This window comes from Ixodes scapularis, unplaced genomic scaffold, assembly GCF_016920785.2.
Source record: "Ixodes scapularis isolate PalLabHiFi unplaced genomic scaffold, ASM1692078v2 PGA_scaffold7__128_contigs__length_106722199, whole genome shotgun sequence".
Lineage (NCBI taxonomy): Eukaryota > Metazoa > Arthropoda > Arachnida > Ixodida > Ixodidae > Ixodes > Ixodes scapularis.
The window spans coordinates 80,892,433-80,911,715 of NW_024609882.1; the positions used below are offsets into that span (position 1 = coordinate 80,892,433).

Here is a 19,283-nt window from a genome sequence, read left to right on the forward strand (position 1 = left end):
ATTTATACGAGATGCTTCGGCTACAAATGCAGTTAAGTCGTCAGCGTGTTATGCAAAGCACTCGTACATCACTCGCCATACTTCAGTTCTACTCACCTGCCATGTAGAGTACTTTCGCGTCGTAGAGCGATCCTTTTGTTCGCGCGTCACCGGCCCAGTAGACCTGGTACACCTTGTCGTCTTCAACTACACCGCCAAAGTCCCTTACATCGTCGGAACTCACAACAGGCTGGGTCTTGTCGAGTAGAAATTCTACAAAAACGTAAGACATTGTAGAGCCCGGGCAGGATCGACAGGTTAAAGCAAGCGGGCAAACAAAACGAGTCGAGAGCGATCGTTCATGAAAGCTCGGCGAAGTCACTATGGGCGAAGCGAAGTCGGCGAAGTGTCGTGTCCGGCGCTTCGGCGGGCTTCTGATCAAGGTTGTCGGTCGGTTGCGTGTCACATCTCTAACGTCAGCGGTTTTATGGGCTCACGTCCCGAGATCGTTTTCTCGTGCATAGATTACTTTTCGTATTCATAGATTTGACGAAATAGTGGTATCCGAACGAACTTTACGTCCTTTGACCGTACGTCTGTCTGCACGTCAAAGCTTTTTGACGTACAGTCAGAGACAATCGATGTACAGTCACAGTCGCCACCAAGACATCCTGATGGCATTTCGCGGCGGCCTACTGCCACCAGGAAACCATCAGAAAGCCCACAAGCGGAGTCTGACTGGAGTTTGACTGTAGGTCAGAGTAACTTGTTGGCCAATCAGACATGCTTGACGTACAGTCAGGCACAGTCAGCGGTCCACTAGAAAACATTGACTGCCAAACAGCGTTACATTGATGGATTTTTCCTTCGGGGTGCATCATAAATAAAAATGAAAAAAAAAATTGTAAAAAGAATGTTGCAAAAGAAAAGCTGGGACGTTTGGTTTTCAAACACGACAAAAACGTAAAAAAACACAAAAAAACAAAAACAAAAAACCGGCCTTTTAAGGGGTTTCTTTTAAGGAAGTATAATGACGTAGAGCTTTCCTCACGCAGAGCGCCTGCCAGCCCGCCACCGGATGTGAAAAAACAAAACCGATATATAAATGTACAGAATACACACACTACAGAAAGTGCGTAAAGAGGAAAGAAAAGAAGGAGGAAAACATGTATCACATTATGACGAGGATGCCACCTGCGTCCCATACATTCTGGCGAGCTCTCGTGACTCTGCCCAGTTTGACGGCGGTGGTTTGCGCACACTGATAGTAATTGTCAGTTGTCAGTCAATGTTTAAACTACCTCGTTCAATGGAAACGTCGAATCAAAATTGCGTTATCCAGAATGCACCGCATCATTTGTCACTTGCGCAGTTGACTGCGTAAATTACTGGTAGATTTTCTGTTCTTGAGGCAGAAAATATTGAAGAGAACCGCACTCGCGAAATATCACAAACGCACAGTTACCGTGTCGCCTACTCCACACTTCGCCGTAACCGCTGGTTGTACTAAACTGTACGATGGTAACCGCGCGACTGCGCGGCGTCCATTTGCGATCCATGGCCCCTTCGCGTTCGCGGGCACGCTCAAACATTTGCCGAACTTTTTCAGAATTTTTGCCGAACTTTCCTTCTAAATTTCGGCATATGCGGAACTTCGCCGAATCTGAACTTCGGCAGATTCGGCCCATCACTAACTTTTCCGGCACAGGTGATAAACCCCCTAGCAACGACGCTCACGCCGGATTGGCTGCTCGGCAACGCGCGGGAACTTAAATATCGGATTCGAACAGCGCGTGTATATAACCCGTCAATCCCTTCCCCCCCCCCCCTCTCCCCCCACGTGCATCCACGCCGCTTCGCAGCAAGAGTGTGCGGCTCATAATTACAAAACTATTAACCCGCTTGGCCCCCCTCCCCCCCCCCCCCCCCCCCCCTCCCCTTTCTGCCCCCGTACACGCCGCTTTGCAGCCGGCAACCAAAGCCCCGCTGTCCCCCATGCATATCCATAAAGTCCCATACGATTTAGTTCAGCGATGTTTCATCGACAACATATTTTTTTTTCAGATTTAATCGTAAAAAAAGAAATGTAAATATCGCCAAATGCCTCGACAAAACAAAATGTTCGAGGAAACAACAAAAGATAAGATGCCCACACCGTGGATAGAACGTGGGTCTGCCACGTATGAGGCAGATTCTTACAACTAACTTACGCTACCGCTTCGGAAACTCGCATTATGACCACTGCCTATGTTGACGGCGGCAGCACCTATCTCCAGGAACCAGCCAATCCGGCGTGAGCGCCGTTGCTAGGGTTTGTAACGCCTTCGTGTTAAAAATATGTCCCCGCGGGTCGGGGGGCAGTGCCCTTGGTATTCCTTGGGCGCCGCCGGCCAGTGTTTGCCTTGCCCAATGGCGGCTGTTTTAGGCGGGGGGGGGGGGGGGGGGGGGTGCAAAACACATGCTTTGCCCCCCTACTCTGAGAACTGGAGGGCCAAGCGCACCCCTTGCACCCCCGGTTGAGACGCCCATGTGAGTTTTCCATTAGAATTGTGTACAATACACCGCCGACATGCGGTTCTGTGTAGATTCGTCAGACGGGTACGTGTGTCAATCACCATTGACACACGTACCCGCCTGTACCTGTGTCAATCAACATGCGGCAGCCAACACAGCAATCCCTCCTGGTAACCTCCATTTATTGAGGCGATTGCCCACCCTCACCAGTTTTGTATGGCGTTATGATTCTAGTGACAATGAAAAAAGGTGTACCGGGAAGTTCACGAGGCGTTTGAGATTAGGGAAAAAGGAATTGAGTGCGTAAGCGAACCATCCCTTGACCTCTCGGAGAAAGTTCAATTTTATCAATGGGTTTCATTAATATTTGTGACGAATAAGCGTTCTACATCGAATTACATAATGTTTTTTTTGTTTTTTTTTTTGTAAATAAACTTCAGTTGTGAGTGCGCCTTGCGTTGTGTCCACTCTTCTATATCACTGTCGCTTTTGGCACTTCTCTATAATTGATTAAATGTTTACTTGCAACCAAACGGCCGTCCACACACATATCACGCCACTAAATCAACACTACCAACAGTACTGATTCAGCGGTGACTTGAATGTAACTTAGCCGTGATTTATCCGTCTATCACTAATATAGCGGAAAGCCAGCGCTGCATGAGCAAGGTCCGTCATATTCTCAGCACCGACTAATACCATCGAGGTAGCGCTGTAGGATACCCAAAAAATTACTAGAGGGAATACACCCTACTCCCCAATAATGCAGTTGCCTGAGAGCGGACAAGATTGCGCACTTTGATTGGCTGAATGAGCAGCATCCTTGTGTGTGTTTTTTTTTTCCGCATTAAATGGGGAGTGGTGAGACGCGCCACCTATTGCCATATAATTCGCGGCTAAGAGAAATTCCCGCCAGTGGGCTAAACGCGCGCCGCAGGCGATCCGCTTGCTGCTAATATTTGTTCAATATTTGTAGCAGCTTGTTTCCTAAACACTTTTACAGCAAAAAGTTGTTTGTCGTATTACCGCGAGGCGAGGCGTCCAAACCAAAAGAGGAGAAATCGGCGCAGTTGGCGCGCCGTCTAATGCAAATTAGCTAAGTATGTAAGAACAGTAGTACGACCGAGTCTGCTCATTTTTCGTCTTAGTATTATTATTCTTGTCGGAGGGATGAAGCAATCATTACTTGCAATAATTACAGCGACTGTTTAGATGCTCATAGCGACACCAAAAACTATCTAGACGCGAGACAATTTATTTCGATGCGAACGAACAATATACAGCAAGGCTCAGCCTTTTAATCACAGCAACACGATGCACAGTCACCAATTCGATTTGGCAGTATACTTTGTCTTCCGCTAAAGGAGTATTCACACGGGGAAGAAATCCCTGCCTTTGCTCCCCTGGAAGCGGATCACGTAGCAGCGACTTCACTCTTTTGCGCGGAGCCGCTCTGACGTAGGCATCCCAGGGGAATGAAGGAGCTTTTACTTGGGCTGCAGAAGCACTCCCCGCCTTTGCGTGGGATTTCTTTGCAATTGGCGGTATTTTGATCGTATGCCTGGCAAATTTACAAATTTCGCTTAGCGATATACCGGCGATGGCATCGGAAACGCCGAACTTTGGGACTGAGCTATTTCGAACGCCCTCCGAGGTGCCCGAAAGATTCTTCAAAATTAATTAATTATTGCGGTCTTCGAGCTCCTCCTTATAAAACTGGTTTCCGATTGCACCTATATTAGAGCGCAGCGCTTAGGCACTCGTTCCCGTGTTTAAAGGCGTCGGCGTCGACGTAACCGCGCGCGTTTTATTAAGGGACGTCACAGAGCTATACACCAATTGAACTCCCGCTAAATTTAGCGAAAAAACTAAATTGGTGTATACAGCTCTGTGACGTCCCATAATGCAACACTGTGCATTCAGTTTCCCGGCTAACTTTAGTGGTAAAACGTACGTCACATGACCTCAACACCAATTCAGTTTCGCCGCTAGATTTAACGGGAAAACTGTGGGGGGAGTGGAGGGAATAGAAAAAAAGGAGGGGAGGGTCTTCCGTACTCTCCCCTCCCCTCCTCCGCCTGATATAAATATTATACTAAATAATGAATATATATCTATCTATATATATATCTATATCTATCTATCTATATATATATATATATATATATAATGTATGTATATATATATATATATGTACACAGGAGCGCGAGGTGTACATAAATTTATTTCTTCCTCAAATTCTTTAGCACCGCATACCGCAAAATAAAGATACCTTGAGAACTGCTCTCTAATTTCGCGTTACAGAGATCTGTAAGCGTCTTTTAATATTTTCGTTGCACCGATTCAAGACACATCTTTCTTTCAGCCTGAAGCAGTTCGTGGTCTTCTGCGTCTCACAGCGCTGCTGGTATAATCGCGTCTCGCCGTTTCCCATAGGCCTTCCTTCCTCTACGCTCATCGGCTAGCACCGAGCATTGTTGTCCAAAGTGCGACCGCTATATGCGTCTGATATGGATATTACTCAAGGCTCCCCGTCATTTGTGAATCGGGAGGGTGTCCCGCTCGTTCCGCCCATCATTGACGTCACGCTCATCCCTTACTCAGAAGCTTCCTCCCTGTGAATACCCTTTAAGCTCACAGGGCGATCAAAGCTTCATGTTGGTAAGTACAAAACGAGCGTATTGGTAACAGTAATTAAACATGAGGAAGATACATAGAAAGGGCGACGGACAACGAAGACTTCCAACTAGCAACAACTAGCAAGCACCAACAAAAAGGAAGCGATGGATCGTTCCAATCCATCTCTTATTTTTTTTTTATCGTCTAATCCCGTTCTTGAAGTATGCGTAAAGTGCGCGATCACGCGATACAAGACCGACGGTTGACTGGTCGAACCAGCGCGTAGCTTGAGCCGCCCAGGCAGCTTAGCGGTGAAAGGGGAGTATAGTATGGCAGGGGTCAAATTGCGGCACGGCAGTGGAAACACACTTTGTCGCAACATCTAGGCTGCGCTCCATTTTAAATCCGGCCTCCGCTGAAGCTACGTTTTGATGGAGGAAATTAAGCAGGGCCAAAATTTAGATGTAACCCACTCATCGTCTTTATTTGTGCTTCATATTCCCAACTAAACCATCCACGTGCAAAAAAGGCCCCGTGATCCTGCGTTTTTTTTTTTTGTTTTTTTTTTAATTGTGCATGATTGTTTTAGCGGTTGATGGCAAACACAAAGAAAACGTGTGCGCTGTCACGAAGCACTTTTTTGACGCCACCTGATTGCCTGTAGTTCGTCGTCGATGGCTGTCCAACTTAATGTGAAAGGGGGTGCATAATATGATCAATTTCATCGCTCCGGCGACTCTTAGGTATAGTTTCCGCAAAAGCACCTGAGGGATGGTTAACAAAGTTTTATTTTAAGCGTGTCTCACTGCGGCGTGCTCGGTTACGGCAAGACAACACACTGGCACGTTGACGTACTCAGCCTGGTTACTTTGGAATCCTTCCAATTTTGTGTAACTAGAATCAAGCTTTGACAATATATAAGATATCAAATCTACGTAATACGGATAGGTATTAAAATGATCGCTATAACAGGCGAGGAAGAGTAAAAAACGAAGCAAAGACATTCTCTGCCCAATTATGGGAGGGGATGCGGGGCAATGCCAATTGGAAGTGCTCTTTGTTCTTTTCTAACCACATGTATGTTCAAAACTGTCGTGTTGTCCTCGGGTCTGTGCGAGGAAGCGGCAGCGGGAGGGGTCCCTTTCTGGTGTCGTGCCGGGGGCCGCATGAAACTGCCCTGCGGGCCGGATGCGGCAGTTGGGTCGTGGATTGCCGACATCTGGCCTATAACGCTGTAAGAATCATTTGAGGCCTCCGGTTAAAGGATGCTGCGTTAAAACTGGTAAATATATGTGCAGATGGGAAGACAATAAGAAAGATCAAGTTGAGCAGATACCCTAGTTACACGAGCACTCTTAGCTGTCGTTGAGCCAACGCTTAACTCAATCGCGGGCTGCCGGAGTTACGCAGCGGCGTCAACTGTCAATGAGCAGCTAACGATCATTGAGCTCGACTCAGCTGGCCTATTTCAGTTAACCGACGGGGGTTGGCCCCAATTGAGCTAAACATGGAGGCGTCTGCCGCATCCGCCGAAGGCAAGTGCCAGTGAAGCGCTTTCTATTATGGAAGGTTGGGGGAGGTATATGTATCTAGAAAGGATCGTTGTACCAAATAAGCCGGAAGAGGTATGATTCGAAGATAGAGCTGCCGCTAAAACGATCAGGGTACGTCGCGGATGTCGGTGCCGATAAGACTGATACGATTGTGATGTCGGTGCGAGTAAGACTTTCCTTGTGACTCTTTTGCTTGAATTCGTGCGAAACGTTTTAATTATTGTTTCCCCACTCTAAAAATAATAAACTAATAAATATATATTATTTTGTATTGAACGTTTATAAGAGAAAAGTGCATTAAATTAATTTGTATCACTTAAAAAAGTTAATGTGATATCGGTTTATGCTTTGTTTTCATTAAATCTGTGGTCGAAAGTAGGGGTCGTTATACCTATGTAACTTGTAACATGGGACAACTCACTTTAGCTCAATTAGAGTTGGAAGACGCGAATGATCGTTGGCTGGATGACAGTCGCAAGCGCTCGTGTAACTATGATATAATACGCTCAGCTGTAAAATAGACAGTGCAGACCAGAGGTGTGCAAATGTTCTCATTTAATTTATTTATCGGGTTTGTAACCAAAATATTCTACAGGTCCACACCAAAATAAACGCCGCCACTTACTTCATCAAATATATATCCATTGTCGGCCATTCAAAACCTAATTGGCCAATGTGGCGACTGGTATACTTTCGCCCGACTTGGACTCTGATCCCAGAGCCAAATAAAGCTTGACACGTAATTCGAACGGTAGGCAAAGGAAAAGTTCAACCAGTGCTAAAAACAAACAAATATTTTGGCAGTATAGTGAAGGCCCAGGGGAGCTGATGTGTATTTACTGTCTTGATGAATTAGCTGGGTTTGGGCTAAACACCTAGAAACACTAACCGTGGAAGAGGGAAGAAAAAAGGTGACAGGAGGACAAACTCTTGACACTGTCTTCCTTTTACCTTTTCCTTTCTCTTCCGCGGTTGATGTTTCTAGGTTTCTCCCCGCAGTCTCGGGTAATTCATTAAAATGAGAATCTTATGACGTCCTTAAGTTTGGGGAGCACTGTACATCAATATCAATACCAAAAACCCCAGCATAATTTGTTGCTTTCTAGATTATAGAACGGGAAATATATCCGGATTCTATCTGAATATCAGGTTTTCAGAAATCATACCTCAGTATGCAATCTGGCTTTAGGGTTTTTATTACCAATTCCAGTTCGATTTGCAAGCTCTATATTTGAGATAGTGAAAAGTTATATTGGGTTTTACGGTTTAAAACGTGCAAAATCAACCTATAAAACAGCAACAAATAGGAGTGCGGACAAAGCAAATGACTTCAGCGACCACATTAAGGGCGAAGCATTCTATATTGCATTCTGTGCTTTACTGTGCACACTCTTAATCGCTGTAAAGTGTAAACAACACAAAATTACTAACCGGCATTCTTCACCCTTTTTCTTACACTATATCAAAAGTAAACAAAAGATAAAAGAAAAGGCCTGAGCCAGATAATGTTACAAACACTGCGTTATGGTTACTTCCTCTTGGCTTCTTAGAACAATGGCCTTTGTCCGCGATGATTCAAGGAAATTAAGCGGAGCTGTAGCGCCTCCATACCCACACGTGCAAGACGACCTCCCGCCTGGGAGCAGTTGACAGGACAGGCTAAATCATGGAGGCCTCTAACGGAAGATAACCGCGTATCAAAAGACGTCGACGGTTCCTGGCGTAGCTTCGAAAACTTGAAGTGCGTTTTTTTATTGGCACAACAGATAAGAAATGAGGGATCGCTCCTTTTGTTTCTAGCATAGTTCCAAGCTTTATTCATTTTTATTTTACCGAGATGAGTCTCACAGGGCTGAATAAACCAGAAAAGCACTAGACTGTCCCGAGACGACGTTAATTGCAGATTACACAACCTTAGGAAAAGTGAAAATTTCAGCACATTGTTCTGGTAAAAGTATGAATGTTAGTTTGGTCGCGATGCTGCGTGCAATTTCAGTTGTTACTTAAAATGTCCCTGAAACCAGCTGTACCCGTCCGCTTTCTGTAAGCAACATATGGCATCGCTGCGGTGAAATACGTTTGTGGACGACTCAATTAAGACAAAACCTTGCGAATCTTGCCGCGGCGCCACCAGCGGCAATAATTTTCACAATGGAATCGAACCGCGTGGCACACGGTTGGAGCTGCAGAATGTTTCAGAACGTGCAAAGGCCGGTCTACATAGTGCCCCAAGGTTCATTCTTCATGCATTATCAGTCCTCGGATTGGCTTCTCAGTTCCTTGTTTTGCTTCAAGAGCTTCGTGTTCGTGTCTTTTTATTTTTTCAGTTGCAACGAAGCAACAGGACATCGGTGCTGCTAGAAAATGTGAACCAGGCCGCAAAGGGAGAGTACAGCTGCGAAATCGCCAGCGGTGCGCCACATTTCCGCACAGTAATGGGAAACGGATCGATCACCGTTATCCATAAAGGCATGCATTGTTCTGTTCTTTACGCCTAAGCTCCATAAACCCGCAGACCGTCACAGCGTTTTATGGAAAACCAGTTAGGTTCTTTTTACCTTAGAAGCAATTTCGGTAAATTACGTGTGCAGTGAAAAAAAAAATTACTGCCTCTTACCGTGGAGCCAAGCCATTTTGATATAAGAATGCAAGTTGTCGCGGCCATCGACCCACTCAACGATTTGTTGTCATATTGGAAACTCGAAGCCCTATCTCAAGGTCAGTCTAACGTCTGAGCCAAGCATGTTGCCAGTGACAGCTTAAAAGACGCAGGGTGTGATAAAAAACTAGAAATTTACGATTGCTTCGGAGCAAATGAGATTGTGACAGCTGCTGTTAGTAATGCAGGACAACGAATAACTAAAAAAAAGCTCATATGCAACGATCTTCCCCCTGCGCTTCTTTAAGAAGGACACTAAACAACAATAAAAGCAAATGTAAAAAAAAATTATATTGTTAAATCTTATGTTTACATCCACCAATATCTAGGGAGCATTCTTAGTAAGTTTCATTGGTTTATACTGCATACTTAATTTTTTTATAAAATATTTTCGGTCCACTGATGCTGAAGAAAATGCAGGGGTTGGAACACTTTGAACGCATTTTTCTCCATGTCAATTTTGGCATGCTTTTCACTCTATTACTTAACTGGAATTCATTTTTATAAGCTTTTGTAATGGCACTTTAAGAGGAAGATGGCTATGAGCATGTATTTTATTTTATTTATCATGCTATTACCTAAACTTGTGGACATAGGATAGTAATCTAAAAAAAACAGTATTTGTGTTTATGTGATTTTTCGTCATAAAAGATGGTATAATATAGAAAAATATCTTCATTGCTCTCTGGCTCTCAACTGTCCTAAAGATACATCAGATGAAAACGACAATTTTCAAGTAATTTCAAAGCGATAGTTTTCCTACGGACACACTCGCACTTTCATTTCCAACATTTGACTTTTTTTGGAATTCACCTAGGTTAGCAAATGTTTGCAGAAATGTTCACGGTGTAATACGCCAAAACCACAGGGACAAAAAAAAAAAAAAAAACGAAGGGCGAACTAGGCAGGACGCGGCGTATGTTCTCAGCATCAACAAAAACAAGCCCTGTTTCGTCATTCATATCTGGCAAGTGATTTAAACATTTACTTTCATGGGTAGTGTCCCCCCCCCCCCCCTAAGCTGACATTGACTAAAAGGAAAGACACTGTTGGAAATGAGGTGTCGATAGTGCACGGGAGGGCTAGCAATTTGGTTGTCTGTACTCAGTGTGGGTGCGCATTGGAAGAGTTGGTAGAACGAAATTCATCCAGGACAATTGCGCGTTTGATGGGAATTATGGACTGAGGTTGTACAAATAAATTCGTCAAAATACCAGCGTGCGTCCACGTACAATTCTACCTGCATCCTCTGCAGCCCCTGGCAGGAGCTCGGCTGAACTGCGACTGGTCAGCGTGGATGCCCCGCCATACGCATTCTTGGGAGGCAGCGCGAAGTTGCGGTGCCGCTTCGAGCTGGGCAATGCCCCACTCTACTCCGTCAAGTGGTACAAAGGAAATCACGAGATCTTCCGCTACGTCCCTAACGAGAAGCCGCCCGAGAAGGTCTTTCCACTCAGAGGAGTTACGGTAAACGTAAGTGCATGCTTATACTATATTACATTTTTAAAAGAAAGAAAATTTTTGTACACTTATGTTTCCACAGGTATAGTGTCACGACGGAATCGTATGCCTGACACCATTGTTCACTCCAGGTCTGGAGAAATCAGACCTGTACGTAACGCGTTAATTGTAAAGCATGACTTGTAATCTACTACATTTTCCTGTAATTTTGTAACGCTTCAATTATTTCCTTTAAGGAGTATCGATCCTTGCAAGTGAATTCCTTTTTTGGTGTAATCGATTACAATATTACCTATTGCAATTTTTCCCAATTCATATTCTTGTGTGTGTGGGGGGTGCGGCGGGGGGTGGGGGAGCGTGGAGGGGGGGAGGGTTAGATGTGCTGGAGTCACTCAGCTCTGTGCGACAGCCAACTTTTTTTTTTCTCTTTCTAAAGCACTAAGCACGTGATCTCAAGGATTGGTAGGCCCCATTACTATGCTTTGTTTCCTGGGTACATTTTTTTTTGGTACACCGGAGGCAACGTCCTGCTATGAAAAATGACCTTATCCAGCCTCTTGAGAGTAATGTATTTAAAGAACGCTCTTTTAGTTGTATCTTATTTTTTCCCCACGAGAGGGATTCGGTGTGTTGGCCGTCACTCACCCAGCTCTCAACAAAAACATTCAAGGTTTTTTTGTTTTTTTTTTGTTTTTCGGAACAACTGAGCGCGGGATTGAAAGAATTATGCTACCGTAATAAAGAAAAAAAAAAAAAAACTGGAATGAAATTTAACGTGGAGAGTAATGAATTACTTTGGAGCAATTTTTCGATTACGTTTTTGAGGCTGTAATTGTTATGTAATCGGTCACTTTTTTACAGTCAAGTAATTGTAATTGTAATTAGTTACATTTTCAGTAATGTGTACAAGTCTGCTCAAGATTCATTTCCAAATGCATTAGACCACTAACTTACGTGACTTGTGCATAATATGGGGTTCGTTATAGTAGAGAGTTTTAGGGAACCGTTTTTTTTTTGTATATACGATATGGTACGAGAAGCCCTCCGGTACGAACTGTGCATGTGCGAGTCTTCTGATGTAGCCTATGATGAGTTCATAATCAAGGGCCCATCGTGCCCTATCGGAGGTGCAAAGATGGTGCCCTAAAACTCTCTCTAATATAATACGTATTAATCGTCCGCTTTATTTTTCTTTTTTTTTTTAAATAAGTATGTTTTTATTGTTGAAATATGCCTAATATATGTATCTTAATTTGTGTAGTTCATTAAGTTCACTCTTTAATTTGGGTAACTTGCTCCGCATTATTGTATGTTCTTAAACTAACATACCTACTAACGTATAATCTTCAAAACTTCGTATCCACTCTACTAAATTTTCTTATAAAGCTGACACTAATACTTAATAAATTATTAATTAATACTCTGTTTTTATATATAAAACAAAAGCGGCCACATGGAGTAGGTCAAGAACCAAGTATGAATAGAACTTTGTCCCTCAGCTGTTAGGTTTGTTTTATTAAGACATTTAAAAGTGCGCTGATAAATGAGCGATGCACAAGAATAAGTGTCACGTGCAAAAACTTTCACTGGGTGATTAATTTTAATTCGAATACATAAAGGCCGTAAACGGCACAAAAGTGGAGCCTGTGGAGGTGAGGTTTTCGCCAGGGGTACATAGTATAGGATGCGTATCGTGAAGACAAGTCTCTTAATTACCAAACTTTGTTCATTTACCGTTAAATTAGTCCAAAAACATACTCTTTAAATTATAACCTTACCGCGCGTCATCAAAGCCACTAGATCAGTTAATTTGAGCAAGACTTTAGGCACGTGGAAGAGCGGGGATGCGCTTAATTTACTACTGCTGCGTCAGGCACAAGGCGGGCGGTGCAAAACCAAGGGTCTTATCATCCACGACCTCAATCTCCCTAGGTAACCCATAATTTTACAGCACTCGCCTATGAGAACAAAACCAGTAGCAATACGGAAGCTGCAATGCCGTAATATGGTTTAAATACGTTCTTCACACAAAAAAATAATACATACACTACTATTACAACATCAATATAACGGCAAGAACTCAAAGTATAAATATATTTATAGATGCACAACAGAGAGTTTGTGCATAATTTTTATATCTTTTTACTGTAGTTTCTTTTTTTCATGTTTGCTATATCACAGTAGGAGGCGTATAAACATTCGTGGCTGCGTCGACTGACGTAGTATAAATAAAAAAGAATGGCTATAATCATCACGAACCAGCGCAAGTAGACAGTTATTCAAAATCCAAACATACAAAAAAATACACTCACACAGCGCTGAACTATCAACTGAATTGTATTTCAAACTTCCTCTTCTTCGACCCCAAGGAATAGGTTGCCAAGGAAGAAAAGGGGAAAGAAAAGGCAAATGGGGGAAGGCGAAAGAAAAAGAAAAGGCAAACAGATGAATAGAAGACAAAGAAAAGGAAAATAAAGGAGAATAATACTGAAGCACCAAAGTGCAAGAGTTACAAAAATTACAAAAAATAATTACAAAATTAATCACGAACAGGTATAAACCAGGTGATAAGCTGGCCTACTGTTGACTACACTCTAGGCGTAAATAGTTTGAGTGATGAAAAAAGTCCAAGAGTTACAGAAATTAGTTGTTAAATAATATAAGATGTAGACAAAAATCAGTGCTTATACTGGCTTACTGTCTTAAACACCTTCTGTCTAAATAATGTAGTTCTTTCTCCGATAAAGCTAAGGACGGAGTGCTAACGCACTGGGCTTCTCGTCTTGCAATGTTCTCCGCTTCTATAATTTCTCGGGTGAGCTGGTTTTTACTCCTGCCTAACACAGCACAGTTGTCCAGTCGCGCAAAACAGCCACAATCCCTACAGTGAATACCTAGGTGACCGGAGTTGGCATTGGCAATGTTGTTGTTGTGCTCTCGCAGGCGGTCGTTTAAACACCGCCCCGTCTGTCCAATGTACTCTTTTCCACAGGAAAGGGGAAACGAATAGACTACTCCTTCAACACATGGGACAAAGTTGGATCTGTGTTTCTTTGCGCAGCTGACGGTGCTGATTGAGGAGGTGTTTACTTTTTTGCAGAGGCTGTGAAGTTTGTGTGGTGCTGAAAACACTACATCCACATTTACTCTGTTCGCTATTTTCTTTAGACTATGAGATAGATTATGCATATATGGCACGACTACCGGTCTGGTTGTCCTGTCTCTGGGTATTTTTGCGGCGCTACCGAGCTTGATTTCTCTGAGGAGAACCTCGGTTACCGACGTCAATATTTGTAGAGGATATCCAGCGGACCTTAGCCTTGATACTTGAGCGTCGAAGCTCGCCTGCATTGAATGTAAGCATGACTTGCTAATAGAGTTCTTAAGGCATGACCTCACTATACCTCTTTTTACAAGCTTGGAATGTGCAGATTTGAATGGTAGAAGAGGTTTCTTGCCCCTGGGCTCATAGGACCAACAGATGTGATATGGTAGCACATACAGTCGAAGATCCAGGAATCGTAATGATCTTTCGACCGGCAGTTCGTAGGTGAGCTCCAGAGGATTCATACAGTTCTTGAAATTGTAGAGGACCTCTTCCACCATGGCTGTGAAGTTTGTATCATCTGTAGCAAGGAAGATTAAAAAATCATCTACATATCTACATACTTTCACTGCTTTTGATGTATCCAATATTCGTTGTAGACTCCTGTCTTGATGTGCAAGGAAGATGTCACTAAGGACTGGAGCAATGCTGGATCCTATGCATACTCCCGTCTTTTGTAGGTAGGCATTTCCATCCCAAGCCGCGAAGGTGGACTTCAAATAGATCTTCAGTAAGTCCAGAAACTGACTTTGGGACAGACCCGCCGCGTTCATAAAGGGTATGACGCCAAAGGCGTCAATGCATTCTTCCACACATTTTAGGAGACGTTCTTGGGGTAAGGAATAATATAGGTCCTTGATATCGATGGAAAATATCTTCAGCTCTTCCTGACGATGTTCTTCTAGAAAGCTGAAGACCTCGTAGGAGCTTCGAACCAGGTAGGGATCGTCAATCTTTAGCAGATTTAGCCTCTCCTGAAGGAATATTGCCACCGATTTTTGCCAAGTTCCTCTTTCTGAGACAATGACTCTAAGGGGACATCCTGGTTTGTGGGTTTTGGCGCTGAAGAATAATTCAAGGTTTTGATTTCTGCTGCGATCAATAGAAGAGCAGAGCTTTTTCAATTCGAGTGACTGACAAAATTGTCTCGCCTCTCTTTTAATCTTGTTCAATGCGACCTCTTTGTGGCAGTTGAAGACTGAGGCGATGGCTTCTAATGCCTTAGCACCGTACGTTTCTTTGTTCATGACCACAAAACCACCTTCTTTATCGGCTGGCATAAGAAAGAGCGAGTTTTTCTTTAAGTAAGTCTCTACTTTCTTGATGGAAAGAGGTGAGAATGACGGTTTGTATCGAACAAGTAAGTCCACTCCTTCTGAAGTGCATCTATCGACCTCAGACTCCGGAGCGCGTCTCGACACTTGTCTGACGATGGAAAGCTTCTCCGATGCTGACAGCTTAGGTTCTACTGCAAACTTTGGTCCAAGATTGAGGACATCCCTCACATCTTCTGGCAGATGGATGTTGCTGCCGATCGTGTGGACTGGGTTGCTCGAAGCACACTCTTTCTTTGGTGTACTTGCTCTGAGGTTCCTTAAAGTGAGCCGCCACAAACATTCTGTCGTTCTTTCACTTAAGGAGGCGTAATCTCTCCATTTTCTTTTGCCTAAGTAAGGAGGAACGTTCACATTCAACTGTATGTAGAGGCTGTTTCTGTAGTGTCGTGCCTGTCGATGCCATTCAGACTGGAGAATCTTGCAAATCCTCTTACCGTGGCCGACTGATGGCGCGAAGCCTCCAAAGAGGGACCAGATTTCCGGTGGCAACATCTGTAGTCGAACGCAGTACCCGAAGGAGCGTGCTTGGCAGATGGATATGGCGATCATAGTGACCAGCTCTCCTGGGGTCAACGGAAGGTGCTTAAAAGGGCCCGATGTATTAGAAATAAAGCCTGTTAATACTGCAGATTGGGCGAGTTGGTAAGGCATCATCACGAACCAGCGCAAGTAGACAGTTATTCAAAATCCAAACATACAAAAAAATACACTCACACAGCGCTGAACTATCAACTGAATTGTATTTCAAACTTCCTCTTCTTCGACCCCAAGGAATAGGTTGCCAAGGAAGAAAAGGGGAAAGAAAAGGCAAATGGGGGAAGGCGAAAGAAAAAGAAAAGGCAAACAGATGAATAGAAGACAAAGAAAAGGAAAATAAAGGAGAATAATACTGAAGCACCAAAGTGCAAGAGTTACAAAAATTACAAAAAATAATTACAAAATTAATCACGAACAGGTATAAACCAGGTGATAAGCTGGCCTACTGTTGACTACACTCTAGGCGTAAATAGTTTGAGTGATGAAAAAAGTCCAAGAGTTACAGAAATTAGTTGTTAAATAATATAAGATGTAGACAAAAATCAGTGCTTATACTGGCTTACTGTCTTAAACACCTTCTGTCTAAATAATGTAGTTCTTTCTCCGATAAAGCTAAGGACGGAGTGCTAACGCACTGGGCTTCTCGTCTTGCAATGTTCTCCGCTTCTATAATTTCTCGGGTGAGCTGGTTTTTACTCCTGCCTAACACAGCACAGTTGTCCAGTCGCGCAAAACAGCCACAATCCCTACAGTGAATACCTAGGTGACCGGAGTTGGCATTGGCAATGTTGTTGTTGTGCTCTCGCAGGCGGTCGTTTAAACACCGCCCCGTCTGTCCAATGTACTCTTTTCCACAGGAAAGGGGAAACGAATAGACTACTCCTTCAACACATGGGACAAAGTTGGATCTGTGTTTCTTTGCGCAGCTGACGGTGCTGATTGAGGAGGTGTTTACTTTTTTGCAGAGGCTGTGAAGTTTGTGTGGTGCTGAAAACACTACATCCACATTTACTCTGTTCGCTATTTTCTTTAGACTATGAGATAGATTATGCATATATGGCACGACTACCGGTCTGGTTGTCCTGTCTCTGGGTATTTTTGCGGCGCTACCGAGCTTGATTTCTCTGAGGAGAACCTCGGTTACCGACGTCAATATTTGTAGAGGATATCCAGCGGACCTTAGCCTTGATACTTGAGCGTCGAAGCTCGCCTGCATTGAATGTAAGCATGACTTGCTAATAGAGTTCTTAAGGCATGACCTCACTATACCTCTTTTTACAAGCTTGGAATGTGCAGATTTGAATGGTAGAAGAGGTTTCTTGCCCCTGGGCTCATAGGACCAACAGATGTGATATGGTAGCACATACAGTCGAAGATCCAGGAATCGTAATGATCTTTCGACCGGCAGTTCGTAGGTGAGCTCCAGAGGATTCATACAGTTCTTGAAATTGTAGAGGACCTCTTCCACCATGGCTGTGAAGTTTGTATCATCTGTAGCAAGGAAGATTAAAAAATCATCTACATATCTACATACTTTCACTGCTTTTGATGTATCCAATATTCGTTGTAGACTCCTGTCTTGATGTGCAAGGAAGATGTCACTAAGGACTGGAGCAATGCTGGATCCTATGCATACTCCCGTCTTTTGTAGGTAGGCATTTCCATCCCAAGCCGCGAAGGTGGACTTCAAATAGATCTTCAGTAAGTCCAGAAACTGACTTTGGGACAGACCCGCCGCGTTCATAAAGGGTATGACGCCAAAGGCGTCAATGCATTCTTCCACACATTTTAGGAGACGTTCTTGGGGTAAGGAATAATATAGGTCCTTGATATCGATGGAAAATATCTTCAGCTCTTCCTGACGATGTTCTTCTAGAAAGCTGAAGACCTCGTAGGAGCTTCGAACCAGGTAGGGATCGTCAATCTTTAGCAGATTTAGCCTCTCCTGAAGGAATATTGCCACCGATTTTTGCCAAGTTCCTCTTTCTGAGACAATGACTCTAAGGGGACATCCTGGTTTGTGGGTTTTGGCGCTGAAGAATAATTCAAGGTTTTGATTTCTGCTGCGATCAATAGAAGAGCAGAGCTTTTTCAATTCGAGTGACTGACAAAATTGTCTCGCCTCTCTTTTAATCTTGTTCAATGCGACCTCTTTGTGGCAGTTGAAGACTGAGGCGATGGCTTCTAATGCCTTAGCACCGTACGTTTCTTTGTTCATGACCACAAAACCACCTTCTTTATCGGCTGGCATAAGAAAGAGCGAGTTTTTCTTTAAGTAAGTCTCTACTTTCTTGATGGAAAGAGGTGAGAATGACGGTTTGTATCGAACAAGTAAGTCCACTCCTTCTGAAGTGCATCTATCGACCTCAGACTCCGGAGCGCGTCTCGACACTTGTCTGACGATGGAAAGCTTCTCCGATGCTGACAGCTTAGGTTCTTCTATTCATCTGTTTGCCTTTTCTTTTTCTTTCGCCTTCCCCCATTTGCCTTTTCTTTCCCCTTTTCTTCCTTGGCAACCTATTCCTTGGGGTCGAAGAAGAGGAAGTTTGAAATACAATTCAGTTGATAGTTCAGCGCTGTGTGAGTGTATTTTTTTGTATGTTTGGATTTTGAATAACTGTCTACTTGCGCTGGTTCGTGATGATGCCTTACCAACTCGCCCAATCTGCAGTATTAACAGGCTTTATTTCTAATACATCGGGCCCTTTTAAGCACCTTCCGTTGACCCCAGGAGAGCTGGTCACTATGATCGCCATATCCATCTGCCAAGCACGCTCCTTCGGGTACTGCGTTCGACTACAGATGTTGCCACCGGAAATCTGGTCCCTCTTTGGAGGCTTCGCGCCATCAGTCGGCCACGGTAAGAGGATTTGCAAGATTCTCCAGTCTGAATGGCATCGACAGGCACGACACTACAGAAACAGCCTCTACATACAGTTGAATGTGAACGTTCCTCCTTACTTAGGCAAAAGAAAATGGAGAGATTACGCCTCCTTAAGTGAAAGAACGACAGAATGTTTGTGGCGGCTCACTTTAAGGAACCTCAGAGCAAGTACACCAAAGAAAGAGTGTGCTTCGAGCAACCCAGTCCACACGATCGGCAGCAACATCCATCTGCCAGAAGATGTGAGGGATGTCCTCAATCTTGGACCAAAGTTTGCAGTAGAACCTAAGCTGTCAGCATCGGAGAAGCTTTCCATCGTCAGACAAGTGTCGAGACGCGCTCCGGAGTCTGAGGTCGATAGATGCACTTCAGAAGGAGTGGACTTACTTGTTCGATACAAACCGTCATTCTCACCTCTTTCCATCAAGAAAGTAGAGACTTACTTAAAGAAAAACTCGCTCTTTCTTATGCCAGCCGATAAAGAAGGTGGTTTTGTGGTCATGAACAAAGAAACGTACGGTGCTAAGGCATTAGAAGCCATCGCCTCAGTCTTCAACTGCCACAAAGAGGTCGCATTGAACAAGATTAAAAGAGAGGCGAGACAATTTTGTCAGTCACTCGAATTGAAAAAGCT

At 43.8% G+C, this 19,283-nt stretch overlaps 1 protein-coding gene across 1 annotated transcript in view; it reads left to right on the forward strand.

The window, feature by feature from the left end:
- The window catches only part of LOC120844229, a 92,352-nt gene that overhangs the window by 53,088 nt on the left and 19,981 nt on the right, over nt 1-19,283 (forward strand). Inside the window, exons 2-3 of the mRNA XM_042286290.1 lie at nt 8,993-9,134; nt 10,580-10,797. Coding sequence (XP_042142224.1) covers nt 8,993-9,134; nt 10,580-10,797 — 360 coding nt within the window. The remainder of the gene's footprint in view (nt 1-8,992; nt 9,135-10,579; nt 10,798-19,283) is intronic.